Source organism: Eptatretus burgeri, chromosome 9 (genome assembly GCF_056783735.1).
Source record: "Eptatretus burgeri isolate ZD-2024b chromosome 9, Ebu_testis_v1, whole genome shotgun sequence".
Classification (NCBI taxonomy): Eukaryota; Metazoa; Chordata; class Myxini; order Myxiniformes; family Myxinidae; genus Eptatretus; species Eptatretus burgeri.
Window position 1 is genome coordinate 34,870,450 of NC_140969.1, and position 19,215 is coordinate 34,889,664.

Sequence of the window (19,215 nt, forward strand, 5' to 3'; positions counted from 1 at the left end):
ATCACGGAATCCATCATCGCAGATGACATTAAATCATTCCTTTTCTCCAACGACCTCATCTCAGATCATCAATTGGATTTAGACCAGGTCACTCTGCCTTGGACATGCTGCTTCTACTCACCCAGCAATGGATGGAGGCTCTCAATGTCAGATCAGGGCCGTCTCTCTGTACATATGTCGAGCTTTCAATACAGTGTGGCATCCTGCCTTGCTCTCCAAACTCTCTGCCTATGGAATCCAAGGCCAACTCCACTCTTGGATTCCTGCCTTCCTCCACTCTCATAGCAAACATGTGGCTCTCAACAGAACCCTTTCTTCTTCTCTCACTGTCAAGATTGAAGTACCCCAAGGCCATGTTCTCGGCCCCCATCTTATTCCTAATCTTCATCAATGATCTCACTGACTGTTTGGGAAATCCCTTTATCTATTTACTGATGACTCCACTCTCTGCCGTGACATCTCTCATCCTTGTGACAGGCTGCAGCCTCTTACCTCTCCTCAGATCTTAACAAAATCACAAACTGGTCAAACACTTGGAATATGTCTTTTAACCCTGAGAAATCCCACACACTCTCTCTCTCTCTCTCTCTGAAAGGACCATACCACACATCCCTTCATTGACTTTCTCAACAAGCCTCTCGAAGAAGTTCTGTCACTCAAACTCTCGAGTCTCACTCTCAGCCATGATCTCTCGATGACAAGCCACATTTCAAAGTTGGCCTCCAAAACCAGACAGCGACTGGGCATCCTCTTTCATGCAAAGTCATTCCTATCCACCAACAAGGCTTTCATCCACAGCTTGATGGAACACTGCTCTTTCCTCTGGACTGGCACCCCTGCATCACACCTTGCTCAGCTAGACACCATGGAAACACAACCCTTCAAGATCATTGGAATCTTTAGCGATGAAGCTGAGTCTGTGGGTCTATCACTTCACCATCACCGACAGGTCGGTGCGGTGGTCTCTGTCTTCTTCCGCCTCCTTTCTGGTTTTGCATCATCTGCCCTCTCCGTGCTTTTTCCCCCCTCCCCCCAGGTATCTGCAGGACGCACGGAGTCCACCAGCAACCACCAAAATCCAGAACCACTGCTCACCTCACTCATTTGTTCCTCCCCTCGCCCCTTGCATGTAGAACCACCTTCCATACTCTTCTATCTCATTTTTCCCCACTGATCCTCAAATCAGCGATTAACCTCCATCTCTAATCATCCCACGTCCCTTGTTTGACCATCTGAACAGTTTTTTCCCAACACCCTGTTGTTGGCAATTCCCCCCTTCTTCTGCTGCTGTTTCTTGTGTTATGTTACGTCCTGATTTGTTGTGTTCTATCTCTTCCACGAGCCTTGACTTATGTTTCCAGAAAAAACCCCCAAAAAAACAATGAACATGTGCATCTTGGGAAGGTTAGATGATTCGCTGCAAGGGTGGGGGACACAAGAGATTGTCAAAGATCCAGAGGCTGCGGTCAGAGTATAGAAAGTGCCAAGTGTCGGCCTCGTGATGGGTAATGTTGATCTTACTCGTCAAACTTCTACTTCATCATAATTTGGTGAGAGGTGGGATGCAAGGTCTCTCCAACCTACAAAGGAGTTCACCTATTCCTCATCATTGAAACTGTTCAAGGCTCATGAAAGAGCGAAATGATAAAGGTCAGCAAGCCGACACTTGGGAAAGGTAGACAAGAGACAAACAGACATATAATACAAACGTGAGTATCAATCATTATGTCAACAGCCATCAAACAAAGGAACAAGTTTCATGAGAATAGAAAACACGAGTCTTTGTGGGAGATAACAGGAGTTGGCAATGATATCCAGGAAGGAGGGGGGGGGGATTATAGGACAGGAGGCAAGAGAGGTTGATGGACAGGAAGTACAAAAAGGAATGCAGGTGAGCATGAACCATATACTACATAAGGGTCACAAGGAACAAACAGGGAGTGAAAACATAACCTCATCCCACCTTCCGTGGCAAACATCATGACTGAATGAACTTGAGAAGCCCGAAGCGAAGGAGGTAGTGGTAGAGCCTGAGGCTAAGGAGGTAGTGGTGGAGCATGTGGTCGAAGGAACATTAGTAACAAGATGATAAGTGAGTAGTTAAAAGATTGTGAGGCTATCAATCGATCTGCAGCAAGATGATGGAGCAAATCCTGTGCTTGTCGAGATGCTGATGAGTGAGTACCGTGGATTCCAATAATGGCTTTGTTTAGTTGTTACGTCTGACACGGAAGGTGAACAGAGGTTATGTATTCACCTCTGTTTGTCTGTCTGTGAGTAGGATATCTCAAAAAAGTTGTCGATGGATTCGGACGAATTTTGGTGGACAGGTTGGGTGTGTGACAAGGACAAATTGATTCGGTTTTGGTGAAGATGTGGAGCTGGATCCAATAATTTTTTTTTCAGTGATTCTTCACCATTGAGAGGAAGTACCAAAAAACTATAGAAAGCATGATATCTCAAAAACTTTTGGACGGATTCTGACAAAATTTGGTGGATGAGTTGGTTTGGTGACAAAAACAAGCCGATTCGATTTTGGTTCAGGTCCGGATCCAGACCCGGCCCATCAGTGGGATACAACACGTAAACTTTTTTTTCTTTTTTGTTTTTGGGATAATTTCATATTCACGAAGTCTTGCGACTGACACTATGCTATCAACTTTGGCTCTTTTTTTTGTTATATGAACAATGAAGTTTATTACAAAAGTGAACTCGGTGCAATGACATGGTGAACGATGATGAGAGAGATGAACAACGGTAAACTGACCTGGCGGTCACAATGGATGCAAGAATGAGATGAATTTGGCCGGCAGTGTGAAACTTGGTTCAAAAAAAGATGGACAAATGAAGGGTTGGCTGGGGGGGGGGGCTCGGTGTGCGTTTTGTGACACAATGAGCAATTGCGTTCCAACCGTCATCAAAGCTTTGATTGGCTGATCTGACACTCATCAAGAGCAAAAATAAAAACAAAACAGAAAACTTTATAACATTTAATGAAATCATGATGATTGGCAAGTAATGTGGAATTAAATTTACCTTGTGGAGTGCGAATTAACTCGGACATAAAATGTGATATTCACACTGGACATTTGATGGCGAAAGTGGGAAGCACGTGACGTCGTGTCAACATGGTGGGGATGTCGGGGGCCTTACTTTCGATCTCTACACTTGGTCAAAATGAAAATATGGATTAACTTTGGGAGTGTTGGACTAAAGCCAAGGCAGCGAATGACAGCCCATTGGAAGGAACGAATCACATTGATGAAGATGATGAAACATGTTAAAAGACAATTCTTGTTCTTCCTACTTTTATTTAATTTACATTAACAATGACGAAACGTTATTTCGAACTGGATATCAAAGCAAATGACTAAAGTAGAATATATTTGATAGCTTTACGGTGGCTTCACCCCCCCTGGTCACTCACCAGTTGGTACTAGATGCAGACCAGGGAAGGGGTGAGGGTGCCATCACCTGGACCCCCTCTGTATTTTTTTTTCAGTAGCCAAAATGATGAGCTACCACACATGCAAATATGATTCAGCAAATAGGCCTGAATCATGTCCGTTAGGAAAATACATCCTGCCATTTTGAATCTGAAATCATGTGTAATGAAGTGTTGATCTCTAATCTCACATCCTGTCCTTTCTCCCAGGCCATCTGTCATCCTCGGCGTGACAAACCCCTTCTTTGTTAAAACTCTTCAGCAATGGCCACACATCGTGCGCGTCGGGGACCTGCGGGGGCCTGGTATGGATAATCTCTTTCCCATTCGCCGTGCGAGCTCTGTGCCATGCCTGTGTTCTTGGTATCCTCTTAATTTCCACTTGTAAGTCATGGTGTGACGATGTATATAGCTTTGCACTTCACAATGAAAATGCAATCCGACGAACTTGTGATTTTGCAAATTGTCGACATACTTGTAGAGTAGTGCTGTGATGATGTGGAACCTCACGTTGAAAAGGGAATCCCACATTCCACAGGCTGAATCGACGAACTGTGAAAACACAGTGGCGTAAATGTGCTGGCAGTAAAAACAAAGGTCGCAAGACATTTAGAGACCTTTGAGTGTTAATATGCCACCGCTTACAACACAACCATAAGTGCATACTCTGAAACAAACAATGAGCTCTCAGTATGACGTACTCCAGCAGGGCCCATGTTTGTTTGTAAAAAAAAAAATTCTCTGTTTCACAGCTGATGCATCAAAGCAAACAAAAATCAAGAAAGTAAACAAACTGAGGTCTCTGGATGCAAAGCCAGGTACGTGGGTCATGGTGGCGCGGGGTTCTTCTATCAGACCATGCATGAGTTGTTGAACGAGTCTTTCCATGGCGTCTTATGTGCATATACAAATGATCAGTAAAGGCCTAGTTGTGTTGAACACTTTTTACAAGACACCGGAGCACAACACGCACATCATTCTTTTGTCTTGACCCACCCCCCCCCCCAACCCTTTTTCCTACAGGCGTTTACACATCCCATAAGACCTACCTGACAAAGGATCGTGCAATCATCAAACGCCTTCAAAAGGTGCGATGAAATATTTTGAAGTTTGAATATAAAATACAAAATTTAATGATAATCCAAGTTTGGTTCTGGGGTGAATGATCAAACCGAATCTCAGTGGCTTTGAACCCAGCACAGCTCAAGTTAATTTATGGTGATCAAGGGGAAGCACCCAAATATGCCTTTAAAGGCTCTGTGCTGGAGTTAACTAATTAATGTAATGGTGAAATCACCAGCACTTGATGATGTTTGACCAAGTGCTTATTTTTGAATCTCAAATCGAACGGATGGTGTCTAATCGCACTCCTCAAACATGCTGCCGAACTCCCGTGCGCTACGATCCTCCGTAGGGCGCACAACGCAAGCGCCCCTCGGAGGTACAGAATGCTATTCTGCGTCGCTACCTCATGGAGCTCACCCACAGCTTCATCATTCCCCTGGTATGGATTCTCCAGTGTGCAGCACACACATTCTCAAGTAGTCCTACACACCCAGATACAATCAACATTGCTGAGAAATGCCAGTTTGAGCAAGTTTAATGCAAATATGTATTCTTGTCTTGAGGCTTTCAGCTGCTGGATCTATACCCAGAATCAAGCAGCATATCATAACATCCCAACACACAAAAGCTAACACCCCTTTCTTTCTTATATTGTCTTCAGGAACGCTACGTGGCCAGTTTGATGCCACTGCAGAAGAGCATCACTCCATGGAAGGTACTCCAAGAGGAGGAACGATTATATATTTCATCTCAAAATATAGACTGAACAAGAAAATAAGGTTTTTTTTGGGGGGGGGGGGTTGTCACAATCAAGCAATCCTGTTTTGGTTTTTTTCCCCAAAATTTAAGAGAAACAATGAGGTAGCATTACGATTTGTTCATGCACCAGATTATAAATACCATAACGCTGTTTAAGATCTTACTTTTTGATTCGTCAAATCAAAACGGTAATGAACTTGGATTGTCTGGTATGAGATCACTCGAAAGGAAACCATTCACGACCATCACTCCAAACAAAATCTTTCATCACTCCACTCCGAAGTTGAGGAAATTACAGACATTCATGAAATCCAGGAGTAAAGAGTGGTATTGAAGCAAGAAAAAAAAAAAAAACACATTTGCTGTCGTGTGAATAAAACTGCAATCGATACTGGAATCAATGTAAAGGGAAATTCACTGCTTCATACAGGTAAACATTATTAGCCACTGAACCATTTACTCTCCATGTAGAAAAGTGTGGCAAGCACGAGGCCACAAAGGTACCGAGATGAGTTCTCAAATATATGATGATCATTTGTGGAATATAACTACTATTTTCTGGTCACAAGTGCATTTTATGAAACTTTGTTATATCTGTTGGGAGTATATATTTTTATATATCTTAGCCAGACATGTGCTCTCCTCACCGGAAGACGTACTCGTTTATGAAACGATCGCATTTCCCCGCATCACAAACCTGCCAGTTTTTGAATATGTCCTGAATTTTGGGGGAGATTCGGAGCCTCTGTTTATACTTATGCTGATAAGCCTGGTGTTGGCTTCACGGTTAAGGTGGCTCGCTTAAGATCTTAGGGTCTTGAATTTGAGTCCCCGTCAGCCGTTAAATAACACCAGGTGGGTTGAGCCGGTCGTCCTTCCGAGGTCGGCAATATGAGTACCAGATTACTGGGAACAGGCGCACTGGATTAGCGGCGCACCGCGCTTCCAGAAAATGATGCTACCAACAGCCGCAGGCTGCATACGAAACAACTTTCGCTGACAATTCAAATATTCATTGAAAAAAAAGGTGCATAATTCACCGTTACATTGTGATCGTCTTACATGGATAAAGTTTATCATTGTGATGGTCACACTGAGGATGTGTTTGCAACTGTTTCCCCCCCCCCTCCGATTCGGCTTTCACAGAGCCCTCCACAGGTTGGGCCTTTCGTTCCAGAAGAGTTTTTCAAAAGCCTCGAGCATGCTGGTCCACAACTCACCTCGGTACTCAAAGGAGACTGGGTGGGGCTGTACAGGTGTGTAAGTACTGGGCTGAAACGTGTGATCCTACACCGACCACCTGGCTTTACAAGCAGAGAACTGATGCATTTGGCAAGTAATATTGGACTCGTTTGTACCTACGCCTCGTTATAAAATTACCTGTGACCTTTACTTACAGACAGTTCCTGCGATCTCCAAACTTTGATACTTGGTTTCGTGCCCGACACAGCGAGATGACCCAGAAGTTGGAACTTCTCCAACTCGAAGCTCTCCTGCGTGCGGCAAGTCTTTGGTCGTGCTTGTACCGTCCAGCTGTCTAAAAAAAATAGGGGCAATCTGTTGGTATTGGGTATCCTTACAGAAAATCATTACAACCCTATTTTGCTCGGTCACCCATAAAATCAATGGCAAAAGTCTAATAGTTATTTGTGCACAATTGGGTACATTGTCGTGTCCTGGTGGCAAACATTGTGATTGAGTATAAATGTCCAGAGGTTGAAAATGATCAAGTTGCATAAACACAATGCTGATTGGCTAAAATTCTCACCCTCACAACAAAACCAAACATTTGTACTCATCACCATTTATTCCTTTATTTTACAATTGGTGCTTGGTTTGGGGATTAGTTATTGTGGTGAAACACGTGGGGGAAAGGGGGTGGGAGGGGGGGGGTCTTAAAAGACTGACTTACGAACTAAATAAATCAAAACGTGTTTTCATAATCAAAAATAATATTTATATATTTTTCGAGTCATTACAAAGGGGGGTAAGTGTACCGCTCAGGTTGATTTATTGGATTAGTTCCAAACACACTCCAGTGTTGAGGAATGCTGAAGCAGCTTCCCTGGGTGAGGAAATGCACCGAATGGTTTACCGTTGCAATAACAGCGGTAGTAGTCACGAGTGGAACTTAGAATTTGGACGGGATGCCGGCGACAACAACCTGCTCTTGGAAAAGACCGTGCCATCTTCAACTTCCATGAGTGGCAGCTAATGCTGGCAGACGGGTCCCCATGTTAATGTCCCATCCTAGGGGCATCACACCCGATGCAGCATCCTGTTTGCTCAGCACCAAGTTAACATTTTGCAGTGTGGTCGCGAATCAAACCTGACGTTACAGCTGAAAAAGCAAATGCATGAGCAGTTAAATAATCCCTCCTCGTATCATAGGTCGGTCAAGAGCTTTTTTTTTTCCACAAAGGACACTTTTTCATGCCTCTGCTGACGAAGTCACCGGAGGCATTATGTTTTTGGGTTGTCCGTCCGTACAGATTTTTTTTTAGTTCGGACCGTACAGATAGGACTCAGTTACAACTGGTCATACGTACGTCCATACTAATTTTCTGTGTTTTCTCTGCCACCGCTCATCCGATGGACAAAATTTTCACCATCGGTGTGATTACTCATGTCGAATGTTTTAATGATAATTATGATGTCATACATAGGTCATGTGGTGTGGCGGCCATGTTCGAAAAAAGGAAAAACTTTGGACCTCTCTATCTCCGAAACCACTCCATGGAAAAAAAGTGAAACTTGGCACATACCCAGTCCACCCCATGGGAAACAAGTGTGATTTTTTGATGACTTCATTGTGACGTCATAATTGCATTTGCCAAACGCTTTATCTGATCAGTATGAAAATTTTGAGTCATCTCGGGATAAATTGTATTGGGGGGGTGGGGGGTGAGTGGAATTGATCACAGCATCGGTCACATGGTTTGGCAGTCATTTATTTTTTGCATCAAAACCTTCAAAAATCATATCCGAAACAGCTCAACAGATTGAGGCAGAACGTTAGTTTTGATTGCCTATCCATGAGGAATAAAAAGTTCTCCGCCTATTACGTCATCGGTCACGTGGTTTGGCAGCTATGATTTTTTTGAAGAATAAACCTTGAAAAATCTTCTCCAGAACAGCCTGACAAATTGAGGGGAAACTTCACCCACATGTTCTCCAAGCCTTGGAGATACCACGGTGTTCACGAATGATCAATAGGTCACATGGTCCGGCAGCCATATTGGATTCAATGAAAATCTTCTTAAAAAATTATTTCTCTTGAACCGCTTCATCAATTGATGTGAAACGTCAGAGTTATGATCTAGCAGTGATGGGGAATATATGTTTTAAATTTCAAACTGATTTGACGCATAGTCTTGCAACCAGAATTATTTAATATTTTGAATCTGCGTTCAGGGATTTAAATCGAACTTGGTACAAGTATGTATAATGATGTAATAATGTGGGCGCAGGCACATCTGGCAATGTCGCGACGTCGAAGAGTGCCGTTCTAGTTTGTGGATTTGCAAATAACCATGCCAGTTCGATTAGAGCATGGGATGTCGAACATGATGTGGGGCCATATGCCACCTCTGAATTTGATGATTATAATTTTCAAGATCAAATTTGACATTATATCAATTATGCATTGACACACATACAAGTAATGACTTTTTAATGAAAACAAAATTCCTTGAATATGATGTGCTAATGGTTGCTAAAGCAAATACACACTTAAGTGGTGAAACTGTGGTAAATGCCTGGGGGGCAGGGGGGGGGGGAATTAAATAAATCACAAATTACATCATCATAAGCCAAAAAAAAGATTGACTTTTTTTTCCAAATCACCTTCAAGAAAATTATTTTAAATGAGTAAATTTATCATATAACCAAAACAAATTGATTAAAAAAACACCCTCGTGCATTCAACGGTACAAATCGGCCTCATATAACAAAGATATTAATATTTCAAATGACAAGAAAGGTTATGAATTATATTTCTATGTAAAGTACCACCTCTTGGTAAGAAGTAGAGATTCGTGCAAGCAGTTTCAATTAGCACATTAATTAGTAGATTTTGTGCATCAAAAATTAATTCCTATGACGGCGAAGGTTCAACATGTCGAATGAAGGTTTACTGGGCAGCTGCAGGTCGTCACGTCACTGCCACATTACATGTGTGAATGCACTGCAGATCTTTCCGACAACACTTGCAGATTTTTGTGCTGCACTTGGATTTACATCATTCCGCACATCACAAGTTCTAGACGAGCATCTGGAATTGAGGATAATCTTCTCCATACAACTTGAGATGTTGACTCTCTACTCCGGCCGGATGGGTCGGTAGAGCGTGTGATCTCTCTCACCTGTTAGTCTGCCTGAAGCCATATCTTTGCCTGGTACATTGCATGTGCAACATGGACTTCCAATGAATCTCTCATTTAAGTGGTAACATTTCAGGCCCTTGTTGGCTTTTCCGAAGAGCAAAACCCGAGCTTGATCAATGGTTGCTGCATGAGGAACGCCATTGAGGTGCACACATACATTTCAGGTGGAGAGAGTGTTCCATCGTGGCCAATTCCATTGACAAGGTCAGGATGTTCTTGGAATGTTTTCCAGCAAGACTTCTTTCCATGACCTCAGAAGGATGACGTGGAGTCACAACTGGTCAAAGCGTGGAAGCTGCGGAGGTTATCGTTCACGTTCTGTGAAAGTGTCTTTGCGATGGTATGTACGGGATAGCATTTTCGTTTCTTGGATGTCCCAGCTAATATCCAAGTTTCCACAACATTTTCAGAGAGAAAGTGTAAGAACAATGGCATCACATCTGTGTCTCTGCAGATAACACTTCTTTTTCACCCATGTTAACTTTCACATGCATGCAATGCAAGTTTGCGTCAGCTTCTTCACAGATTCCACCAACCCAGGAAAAAATAGCATTCGTTTCGTGTAGTAAGTCTCCGCAGGCTACTGTAGTAGGACTGATTACCAACTATAGTGTGTGCGAGTACTACTCTCATGCACAATTGTTCTAACTGCAGCACTTTTGCTTGGGAAGGCCAGTATCGACTCTCCTCATAGAACTTACATCTGTTGGTTGAGTAAATCACCTCCTGTTACAAGCTCATATTGCTCTTGAAGCTCCTTTGATATCAGACTTGAGGACATCAGAAAGAAACCTGGCAAGATCTGCTATGTTCTCTTCCAGTGCATTAATTGGCTCCACACTTAAGGTAGTGGCACATCTAATCCACTGATGATCTTTTGAATAGGTTTCCTTTTGCCAACACACTTGGACCTTATAGCTGTTTGATTGATTGTGGTCCGATACACCAAAGACAACGTCAACTCTCGTTATTTTCCCTCTGAAATGTTTCCTGATGGACTGCATGAATGCATCTGCATAGTCACCAAATGTTTGGCAGCCTTCTGGTTTTCCAAGCGCATACATGAGAGCATAACCATCAATAATGATGCAAATCTTCAGCCCAGCATGTGGAACTTCTGAAGGTACCTTGATTCCAGATGTCAGTTTCCCAAGTAGCTCACCGGATGCAAAGGCACCGGAGAAAGTTCATGCATCAAGACATGGATCACATCCAATGGCATTGATCAGTTGAAGTAGCTGTCAGCTTTGACGTTTACCCTGCGCATGCAAAGCAAAAAGCAGGGTTAAGCAATTGCTTCATGACCGTTCGTCGGTCAGTCTTATCATTTTATGATCAAGGAACAACTTATTTAAATCGAATGTTATATTTTGAACAAGAATCACAACATTAAACAGAAGGCAAGTCTGCCGTTTAACCGTACTTTGGCTCTGAATTTGTCCCGATCACACATGTGCGGAGAGGAGTGAAATAATATTTTTACTCTGTCTACCTACTTGGCAGTTAAACAAATTGAAAATAATTTGAAACAGGAAACTTACTGTTTTAAGGACATCATCAAGGATACAAACAACAGGCACGAATAACTAATTTAATGCATTAAATAAGGTGTTGTGAAAGAGGGTGCATCAACAGCAGGAAAACTTCCAATTCAATCTTTATTTTTTCTACAACCTTTAAAAAACTTATTATTTCAATTTAATTCTAGATTTGAACACTAGAACTCAAATCGTCTTGTTTGCACTTCCAAAAACCCTCAGCATTACATGGGCAAAATTTTACGCAGTCTCAACCAATCAAATTTGCCACATTCTCTGAAGGCAGAGTTACAGCAAGATTCAGACAAAATTGTGGCACCGAATCCTAATGCATCCTTTTCTTTGTGTCACCTTCCTCCAAAAGATGTTTGTTCAATCATAGTGCATCCTTTTCTCAAAGATCGTTCCAAAATCATCAGTTTCTCCGAGAAGTGTTGGCAGAAATTTCAACTCTGGACTGTTCCGTTTGACCCATCAACTTTGTATGGTTACCATCACTCCTGTTATTCAAAGTTCACAAACAATGCTAATTTAGATCGTGTTCAGACATGCAAAGCAAGAGTTGAAAAAAACCCTTCCCATGTCCTTTTTCTCAAGACTACATGGGATAAGATGTTCTATGAACTCTCCAGCTACTCTACCGGTCAAAGGTTTTAGAACACCCCCATTTTCCCAGTTTTTACTGAAATTTAAGCAGTTTAATGTTTCAATGTACACTGAAATTAAAGCATAGAACAAATAAACAATTGCAGATAAAAAATAAATCATGGAATCGTTTTGTTGAACAAAATTTAATCTAAATTTTTGACTCATCAAAGTAGCCACCTTTTGCAGATATAACAGCCGAACATACTCGTGGCATTCTTTTTGCAATGGAAATCAAATATTGTTCGAAAAGTTCTTCCCAACACTGTTGCATAAGTTCCCACAAATGTGTTGCACTTGTGGGTTGCTTTGCTTTCACCCTTCTGTCCAGTTCATCCCAAACCAGCTCGATGGGGTTTAAGTCTGGAGACTGTGCTGGCCATTCCATGATTTGAAGCCCACCGTCTTGTTCTTTTCTTCTAAGTTAGTTCTGACATAGCCTGGAGGTATGTTTTGGGTCATTATCTTGCTGTAGGATGAACCCCTGACCAACTCGGCGTAGACCAGAGGGTATTGCATGGTGCTGCAAAATGCTGTGGTCGCCCTTTTGGTTCAGGGTGCCAGTCACTCTGTGCAAGTCGCCAACTCTGGATCCAGCAAAAGAGCCCGAGATCATCACGCTTCCTCCTCCATGTTTGAGAGATGGTGTCACACACTGAGGAACCATCCTTTCGCCTACTCAATGGCGTACAAAAACCCCACGTGATGAACCGAAGATTTCAAATTTTGATTAATCGGTCCAAAAGACCTTCTTCCAATTTTCAGTAGTCCACTGGCAATGCTTCAATGCCCAGGCAAGCCTCTTTTTCTTATTTTGCCATCTTAGCAATGGCTTTCTTCCTGCCACTCGACCTGTCAAACCTGCAGCTCGAAGTCTTCTCTTCACAGTTGAAACTGAGACTTCCTTACTTCGACCAGTGTTAAGCTGTGCTTGAAGCTGCTGTCCTGTGAGCCGCCCTATCACGCAAGCTGTTCACTCTCAGAAACTTGTCTTCTGATTGTGTTGTGGCTTTGGGTATAGCAGACCTCTTCCTGTGAGTTTCCTCCAGTTTCCAAGTGCCTTTTGATGGTGGAGGAAACTGTACTCACTGACACCTTGGCTTCTTTGCAATTTCTCTGAAGGAAAGACCTTCACTTTTAAGAGTTTTCATGGTCTGTCTGTCTTCCTTTGTTAATTGTCTTTTTCTCGCCATTATGAGAGCAATATACTACTTCCTGCAGTGCAATATTGTCCAAATAATGCTTCAGAGGGTATAGCAACACATTCTGTTCCAACACTGCTTTTATACAGACAGAGGGTTTGGAACTAATCAACAAAAGTTGGGACACCTGTAGGAATTGTTTGCATCAACTTTCAAGGCTTAATTTACTTCCATTGCTGCAGAACAGCTGCAGTTGTGAACCCATTACTTGTTCCCTGAAATTTACATTATTTTTCAGTTTTTTGGTAAACTAAACTCTTTTCTTTTTTAACCTCTGCCAATTTGCCGCTTAGCTTTGTACCATTACAGGTTATTCACTGGACTGGAACTGCTTAAATTTCAGTAAAAACTGAAAAATGGGGGTGTTCTAAAACTTTTGACCGGTGGAGTACCTCCACCAACGAAGGTGGATGAAGGTTACGTTTTCATCCTGTCTGTGAGCAGGATATCTCAGAACGTTGGACGGATTCAGACAATTTGGTGGAAAAGTTGGGTGGGTGCGTGACATGGGCAAATTGATTCGATTTTGGTGAAGATCCGGATTTGGATAGTATAATTTTAAGTGATTCTTCACCATTGAGAGATGGAGCCAAAATAAAATATTTTTTATTATTCTGTGACAGCAGGAAGCCTTTAAAGAATGAAGTGTAAAATGCTCGTGTATCCACACATACACACACCTCCTTTTAGTAATACGAGGGTGAATGGAAAAGTATCCGCAATGATTTATTTAAAACGGTGTTGTGTTGACGACATCACTTATTATACTTGCAGGTAAACACGAACTGTCTCCACTCGATACCATTGTGAAGCAGTTTCAACCTTGAGCAGTCAGTAGTTGTTGTAAGGGAGTTTACGTGACCACTCCGCTGTCTGTTTGCACCAAAGAAGAGCAGTGTGAAGCAGCATGATTTTTGTGGGCTGAAAGTGTACCAGGGGCAGAAATCCATCACAGACTTTCAGCACAAGAGGGGAACAGTGCTTTACAGTTGCACAAGTGTCACTGATGATGAACGATCTGGATGCCCATCCACGTCCACAACAGAAGAGAACATTGAACGAGTCCGCACCACGATTCTGGATAACCAAAGGTCGACTACTGATGAAGTGGCACAACATCTGAACATCAGTCATGGTTCTGCACATAAAATGATCAACAACCGACTTGGCTTTCATAAAGTTTCTGCAAGATGGGTTCCAAAACAACTCACAGAAGAGAACAAGCGCAACCGCGTGACAATCTGCCAAAGCCTTTTGATTTTTGTTTGGCCAATTTCAATTCCGATTGCACCATGAGAAAGGAGGATATACGAGGATGTTTTGTAATTCATTCATTTTCATGATGTAATAATATAATTTAATATTTTCCAGAATTGTTTTCTGAAGGTGTTTAAAGAAGGAAAAAAAGTATTTTTCCCTCTTTCGATGTATTTTGTAATTTTCAGATTTTTCACCATTCAAGTGAATGCAGTCTTGAGCAACCCTCAAGTCATCACATTCTACGCATGGTTTATTGAACATATGTTAATTTATGTGTCTGTCAATGCACAATTGATAAAATGTTAAATTTGACCTTGAAAATGACCTTCAAAGTCAAGATCAAAGATGGTATCCACCCACATAGTGTTCAACATTCTCTGCCCTATTGAACAAGCATGGATGCACTCGAACATGAGAAATGTCGTCACTTTTTCTCAAGCACCTATTACTTGTTGGTAGGTCTACTCATGGACCCTCTACATTAGTACTTGGTAGCTACTGTTGGCTTAGCCCCACAGTAAAGTACAAGACATTAAAGGGAAACATGTACTGTTGAAAAAGAGAATAAGTTTCTTTGCGAAGATTCCAAATTAAACGTTTTTTTTTGCACATTTTCCAGGACCTCAAACTTTGGCTTGAACACAAGAGTGAGGTTGAGGTGGTGGATATGGTCATCAAGCTGCAGGACAAGATGGTAAACAGCTGATCATTTCCTTTCAAGTTATTACACAGCTCTGATTTTACCTTTTCTCCATTATTTCATTCTTTTCTACCCTCAGGAAACCGCACAACAAGCGGGTATTGCACAACCCGACATGTTTGAGCGTTTGCAGGCACTGGTGGACACGGCCGTACAAGGCTTACCAGCAGATCTCCAGCATGTGCTGCAGCGGACGTGAAGCACCTGGTGCAGGGCCCACATTCGTGTAACTCACGTTCGAGTGCAAAGTGGTAAATTTACCCCGAACTTCTATCGAACAAGAACTTACACTGAACAGCCTCAAGTTTGAGACGGCAATCGGCTGTGGTTTACAATGACTCATCAAAGGGCTCTGTTGGAAAACAAAGTGCACAGGCTAATTTGCCCTTTGGTGTTACAATACACATTAGAGACAGTCACACCAACATCCCTTGCACTGCATGCACAGCATTGGCCTCATCTCTGCCATTCCACGTGAGGGCATTGTGTGTGTGTGTGTGTGTGTGTGTGTGTGTGTGTGTGTGTGTGTGTGTGTGTGCGCACAAATTGAATGGGAAACTTATGCAGGGAACATCTCGGGAATGATTGGTGCGAGTTCACGGCCCACATTAAAATAAAAGCAGCATTGCCTGTAAATGATGAACACGGCTCTCCCGCAGCAGACAGCTCACCTTCCATTATATATGGAGGCCCAAATTTAACTGCAGCATTGGCAATGCCACTGTAGTCAAACTGATCTTGTTGGCAACCAAGTAAGGGTCTACTCGAGGGGAAGGTGGATGGATTAACATCAATCCCCACCAGGTCCTCTCCTCCTCCTCCTTTCCCCAATATTGAAAGTAGAACAGGAGGAAGAAGAATCGATTCCACACCCTTTTTACCCAATTTCACATTTGTGATTAAAGGAACATGATGGATTATAGCAAATATTACATTGCAAATACATTTAATGTTTGAATGAAACAAAACAGGTTTCATGTTAATTAACTTAACACATATTTTATAAAGTGAACATCACACCACTTTCCTGTATATGGTAATACATGTCAGTGGTGTTTACATGGTCGTTAAAGATAGAGGTGAGCATCTCAACATGAACTTGGACAAATCTCTCCAAACAATGTAAAATATCAGGAGAGTTTCAAAATGACTTCACTTTTCCACTTTGTTTTTCAGTTTTCATCACAGCTGTTTTCACAGAAACTACCTTTGGAGAAGTGTTTCTGATTGACCTATTATTTGAGAGCATTATTCTGTGTGATGAAAAAAAGAAAGGCTCCAATGTATCGTAATTGTACAGTTTAACACTGTACGAGCCACAAATGCAGTAAATAAAATTGTTTATAAATAAAAACACATTTGCACTGTCCCATACGTTGCAGGGCCCCTCAATACCAACTGGATGACCATTCCTGAAGCAAAGTGTGTGTTCTGTGTATGTCTCCCAGGTACAACACAAGGCCGCGGATTTACGATCCAAAAACCAAAACAAAACAAAAATACATTGTCCAGAGGAAGCAGGTCCCATGTAAAAGGGGTTGTACAGCAGTCATGGTCCCAATACAGCCTTCCTCTCCTTTGGACTAAACTGCAGCACCGTGGCAATAGCATTGAGTGCGTGCTGTCTACCACGCATGTCTCCCAAGGTGAGAAACCGAAACACCACATTCTTCAGATACTCGAGGCTAGCTCCATCACGAGACCGATCACGTGAGGACTTGTCGATTTGCTCCTGCAGGCCTTGCACTTCCTGCCGCAAGGACACAAAGACCACATAAAGAAAGGATTTGGTGAACAGAACTGAGCTGAGCTGCGTGATATGATCGCCATCATACTTTTAAACAAACAAAGGAAAAAATAAAGTGTGACAATGTCCCTGTACCATACGCAAATAAATTCCTACCTGTCTCCGTGTATCTTCCATTGTGGCAATGTCCTGCTGCAGGGTCCACATACGTTGTTCTAGCATTCGCTTTTCCCTTCGCAAACTGGCCAGCTCCACATCCCTGCAGTCAAGGAACACCGGCAGACAAAACATCCATAATTCCTTTACCCACCGCATCACTACATCAGGTTTAAGGTTAGGGTTATTTTTTGGCACCTATGACATGCAGGGACCAGACATAAGTGCTACCAGTAATGATGTGGCTCAGTGTACCGTACCTTCTTGAGAGCTGCTCAGTGTAATACAGTAGCGTGGCTTGGCTCAGAGCAGGCAGTGACAGCATGTTGCGAAGAGGACCCTGCTCATTCAACCAAGCGGGTTCTTCTGGAGTTGCCCAGGTCTCCCATTCCTCACTCTTCACTTCTTCTTCTGCATTCAGTCTTGTGTTCCCAGACTCACTGTGGGTACATGGGACACTACATTGCAATGCAAAAACTCTATCTTGATAAATAACATAATTGGCAGGCGCATTTATGAAAGCGGGCATGGGGGTGTTGGAACCTAATGTTATAAACAATAAATACGCACTCCAAAGGGCCAACTCTTATGAATAAGAAGGGAGGCAAAAAAATTATTACAGGAGAGAGCAAGGAAGATAGAGAGAGGAGTGTGAGATAAGGGAAAGGAGTTTGGGAATAAATTGAGTCTCCACCATGCACCGAACATCAGATGATTCAATTGAAAATTCAAATCGAAATTACGGTAGTTAATTGTTATCATCATGTGCAGAACGAATGTTTTTGTCAAGGGAGTTTTAATATCCTAATGTATGATTGTCTTTCCAAACATACGAGTGCAAACAAAGACATCCATCCGCTCGGCCATGTCAAAGTGCACTAAAGATTCTGGATGCATCGAGGCAACCCGTGCTCACTCGTGGAGGTGCAATGGCCGCAGGACTCTGGCTGTGCCACGGAGAAGTTCAATCTCATGGTCGTTTTCCTTGAGGAGAGCCAGTGAGCGATCGCGCTGGCGACGCATCTCTTGCTCGAGCTGCTGAGCCCTATTTTGGGAAGAAGCTTTGAGGGCCGAGACCTCATGTCGGTGCTGCTGCTGAACAAGCGCAAGCTCTCTGCGCAAAGATGCTGGTTCTGTCGCACAATGCTCCTCCAGCTCCTGACAGGGCAGGGTCATGAAAAAGAGGACCATAACTAACATATTCCTTCACTATCCTGATCATGAAGAGCATCGTTTTCCAAACAAAAAAACGAATTTGGGGGAGTGGTGAGGGGGGGGGGGGGTTCCGACGAGCAAACACCTTAATTTAACAAACATATATCGATGAGACGAGATGGTGAACGGATGATTGGTACAACACACAAGACTATCACAAAGAAGAACAAGAAAAAGAGCAATCAGATATTGCAAACCCTCACCAGAACTTCTTTTGAGTGGTGTATTTTTATAAGTTTTCAGGAACATCCAATATGGCTGCCAAAACATGTGACCTATGACATCATATGTGACTTGTTACTCATGGATAGGCGGTTATTAGTGTAAAGTTTCGTTTCGACCTCTTCAGCAATTTCAAAGATTTTTGAAGACTTAGAAAAAAGAAAGAAAAAAAGAGCTGCCCAATCACATGACGTCATCAAAAAATTTGTGGACCATTTTATCCCGAGATGACCCTCAAATTTTTCATACTGATTGGATGTGGTGTTCTACAGATGCAATTATGATGTCATAACGAGGCCACCTATGACATCATAAAAATAATCACTCATTTCCCATGAGTACTTTCTATGTGCCAAGTTTCAAAATTTTCCTTGGCACGGTTTTTGGGATACAGAGGTCCAAAGGTTTTCTGTTTTTCTATTATGACTGCAACCACGTGACCTATGATGTCATAATTATCATTGAAACATTCGACATGAGTAGTCACACCAATGGTGAAAATTTCGTCTCAATCCGACAAGCGGTTGCGGAGAAAAACACAAAATTTCTGTGTGGACAGACAAACAAACGGACCGAAATGCAATACCTTCTCCGAATCCTTCGGCGAGGGTAATAAAAAGCATACGAGTGGTTAACCAGAACATCTATTTCGTGTTCAACTCCTTTGCTGTACACAGAGCATCAAACATTGCTTTCATGCTGCCATATATTAAATGCAGAATTATAAATAGATTATTACAAATATCCTTTATTGCACCAACCTAAGGACCAATGGGACTTTCATTTTGGATAATGATCCAAATCAGGCTTCATTGGGAGCTTTTAAACATAATGGGATTGTGAGCGTAATCACCTACTTTAGCAAGACCCTGTCCT

The 19,215-nt window shown here is 42.4% G+C and overlaps 2 protein-coding genes across 8 annotated transcripts in view; one reads left to right on the forward strand and one right to left on the reverse strand.

Annotated features, from left to right (window-relative positions):
- LOC147019882 (protein DENND6A-like) overlaps positions 1-16,368 on the forward strand; it is a 45,268-nt gene extending 28,900 nt beyond the window's left edge. For both annotated transcript variants that reach the window (XM_085894691.1, XM_085894689.1), the window contains exons 12-20: positions 3,656-3,750; positions 4,198-4,263; positions 4,469-4,533; positions 4,860-4,949; positions 5,172-5,225; positions 6,416-6,525; positions 6,669-6,771; positions 14,919-14,993; positions 15,079-16,368. In XM_085894691.1, the coding sequence (XP_085750817.1) occupies positions 3,656-3,750; positions 4,198-4,263; positions 4,469-4,533; positions 4,860-4,949; positions 5,172-5,225; positions 6,416-6,525; positions 6,669-6,771; positions 14,919-14,993; positions 15,079-15,198 (778 nt within the window). In that variant the 3' untranslated portion in view covers positions 15,199-16,368. The remainder of the gene's footprint in view (positions 1-3,655; positions 3,751-4,197; positions 4,264-4,468; positions 4,534-4,859; positions 4,950-5,171; positions 5,226-6,415; positions 6,526-6,668; positions 6,772-14,918; positions 14,994-15,078) is intronic.
- The window catches only part of GCC1 (GRIP and coiled-coil domain containing 1), a 39,620-nt gene continuing 36,333 nt past the window's right edge, over positions 15,929-19,215 (reverse strand). For 5 of the 6 annotated variants that reach the window (XM_085894687.1, XM_085894685.1, XM_085894686.1 and 2 more), the window contains 4 exons: positions 17,819-18,060; positions 17,163-17,360; positions 16,903-17,005; positions 15,929-16,749 (listed from right to left, as the gene is read on the reverse strand). In XM_085894687.1, coding sequence (XP_085750813.1) covers positions 16,549-16,749; positions 16,903-17,005; positions 17,163-17,360; positions 17,819-18,060 — 744 coding nt within the window. In that variant the 3' untranslated portion in view covers positions 15,929-16,548. The remainder of the gene's footprint in view (positions 16,750-16,902; positions 17,006-17,162; positions 17,361-17,818; positions 18,061-19,215) is intronic. The other variant, XM_085894684.1, reaches the window with a different exon arrangement.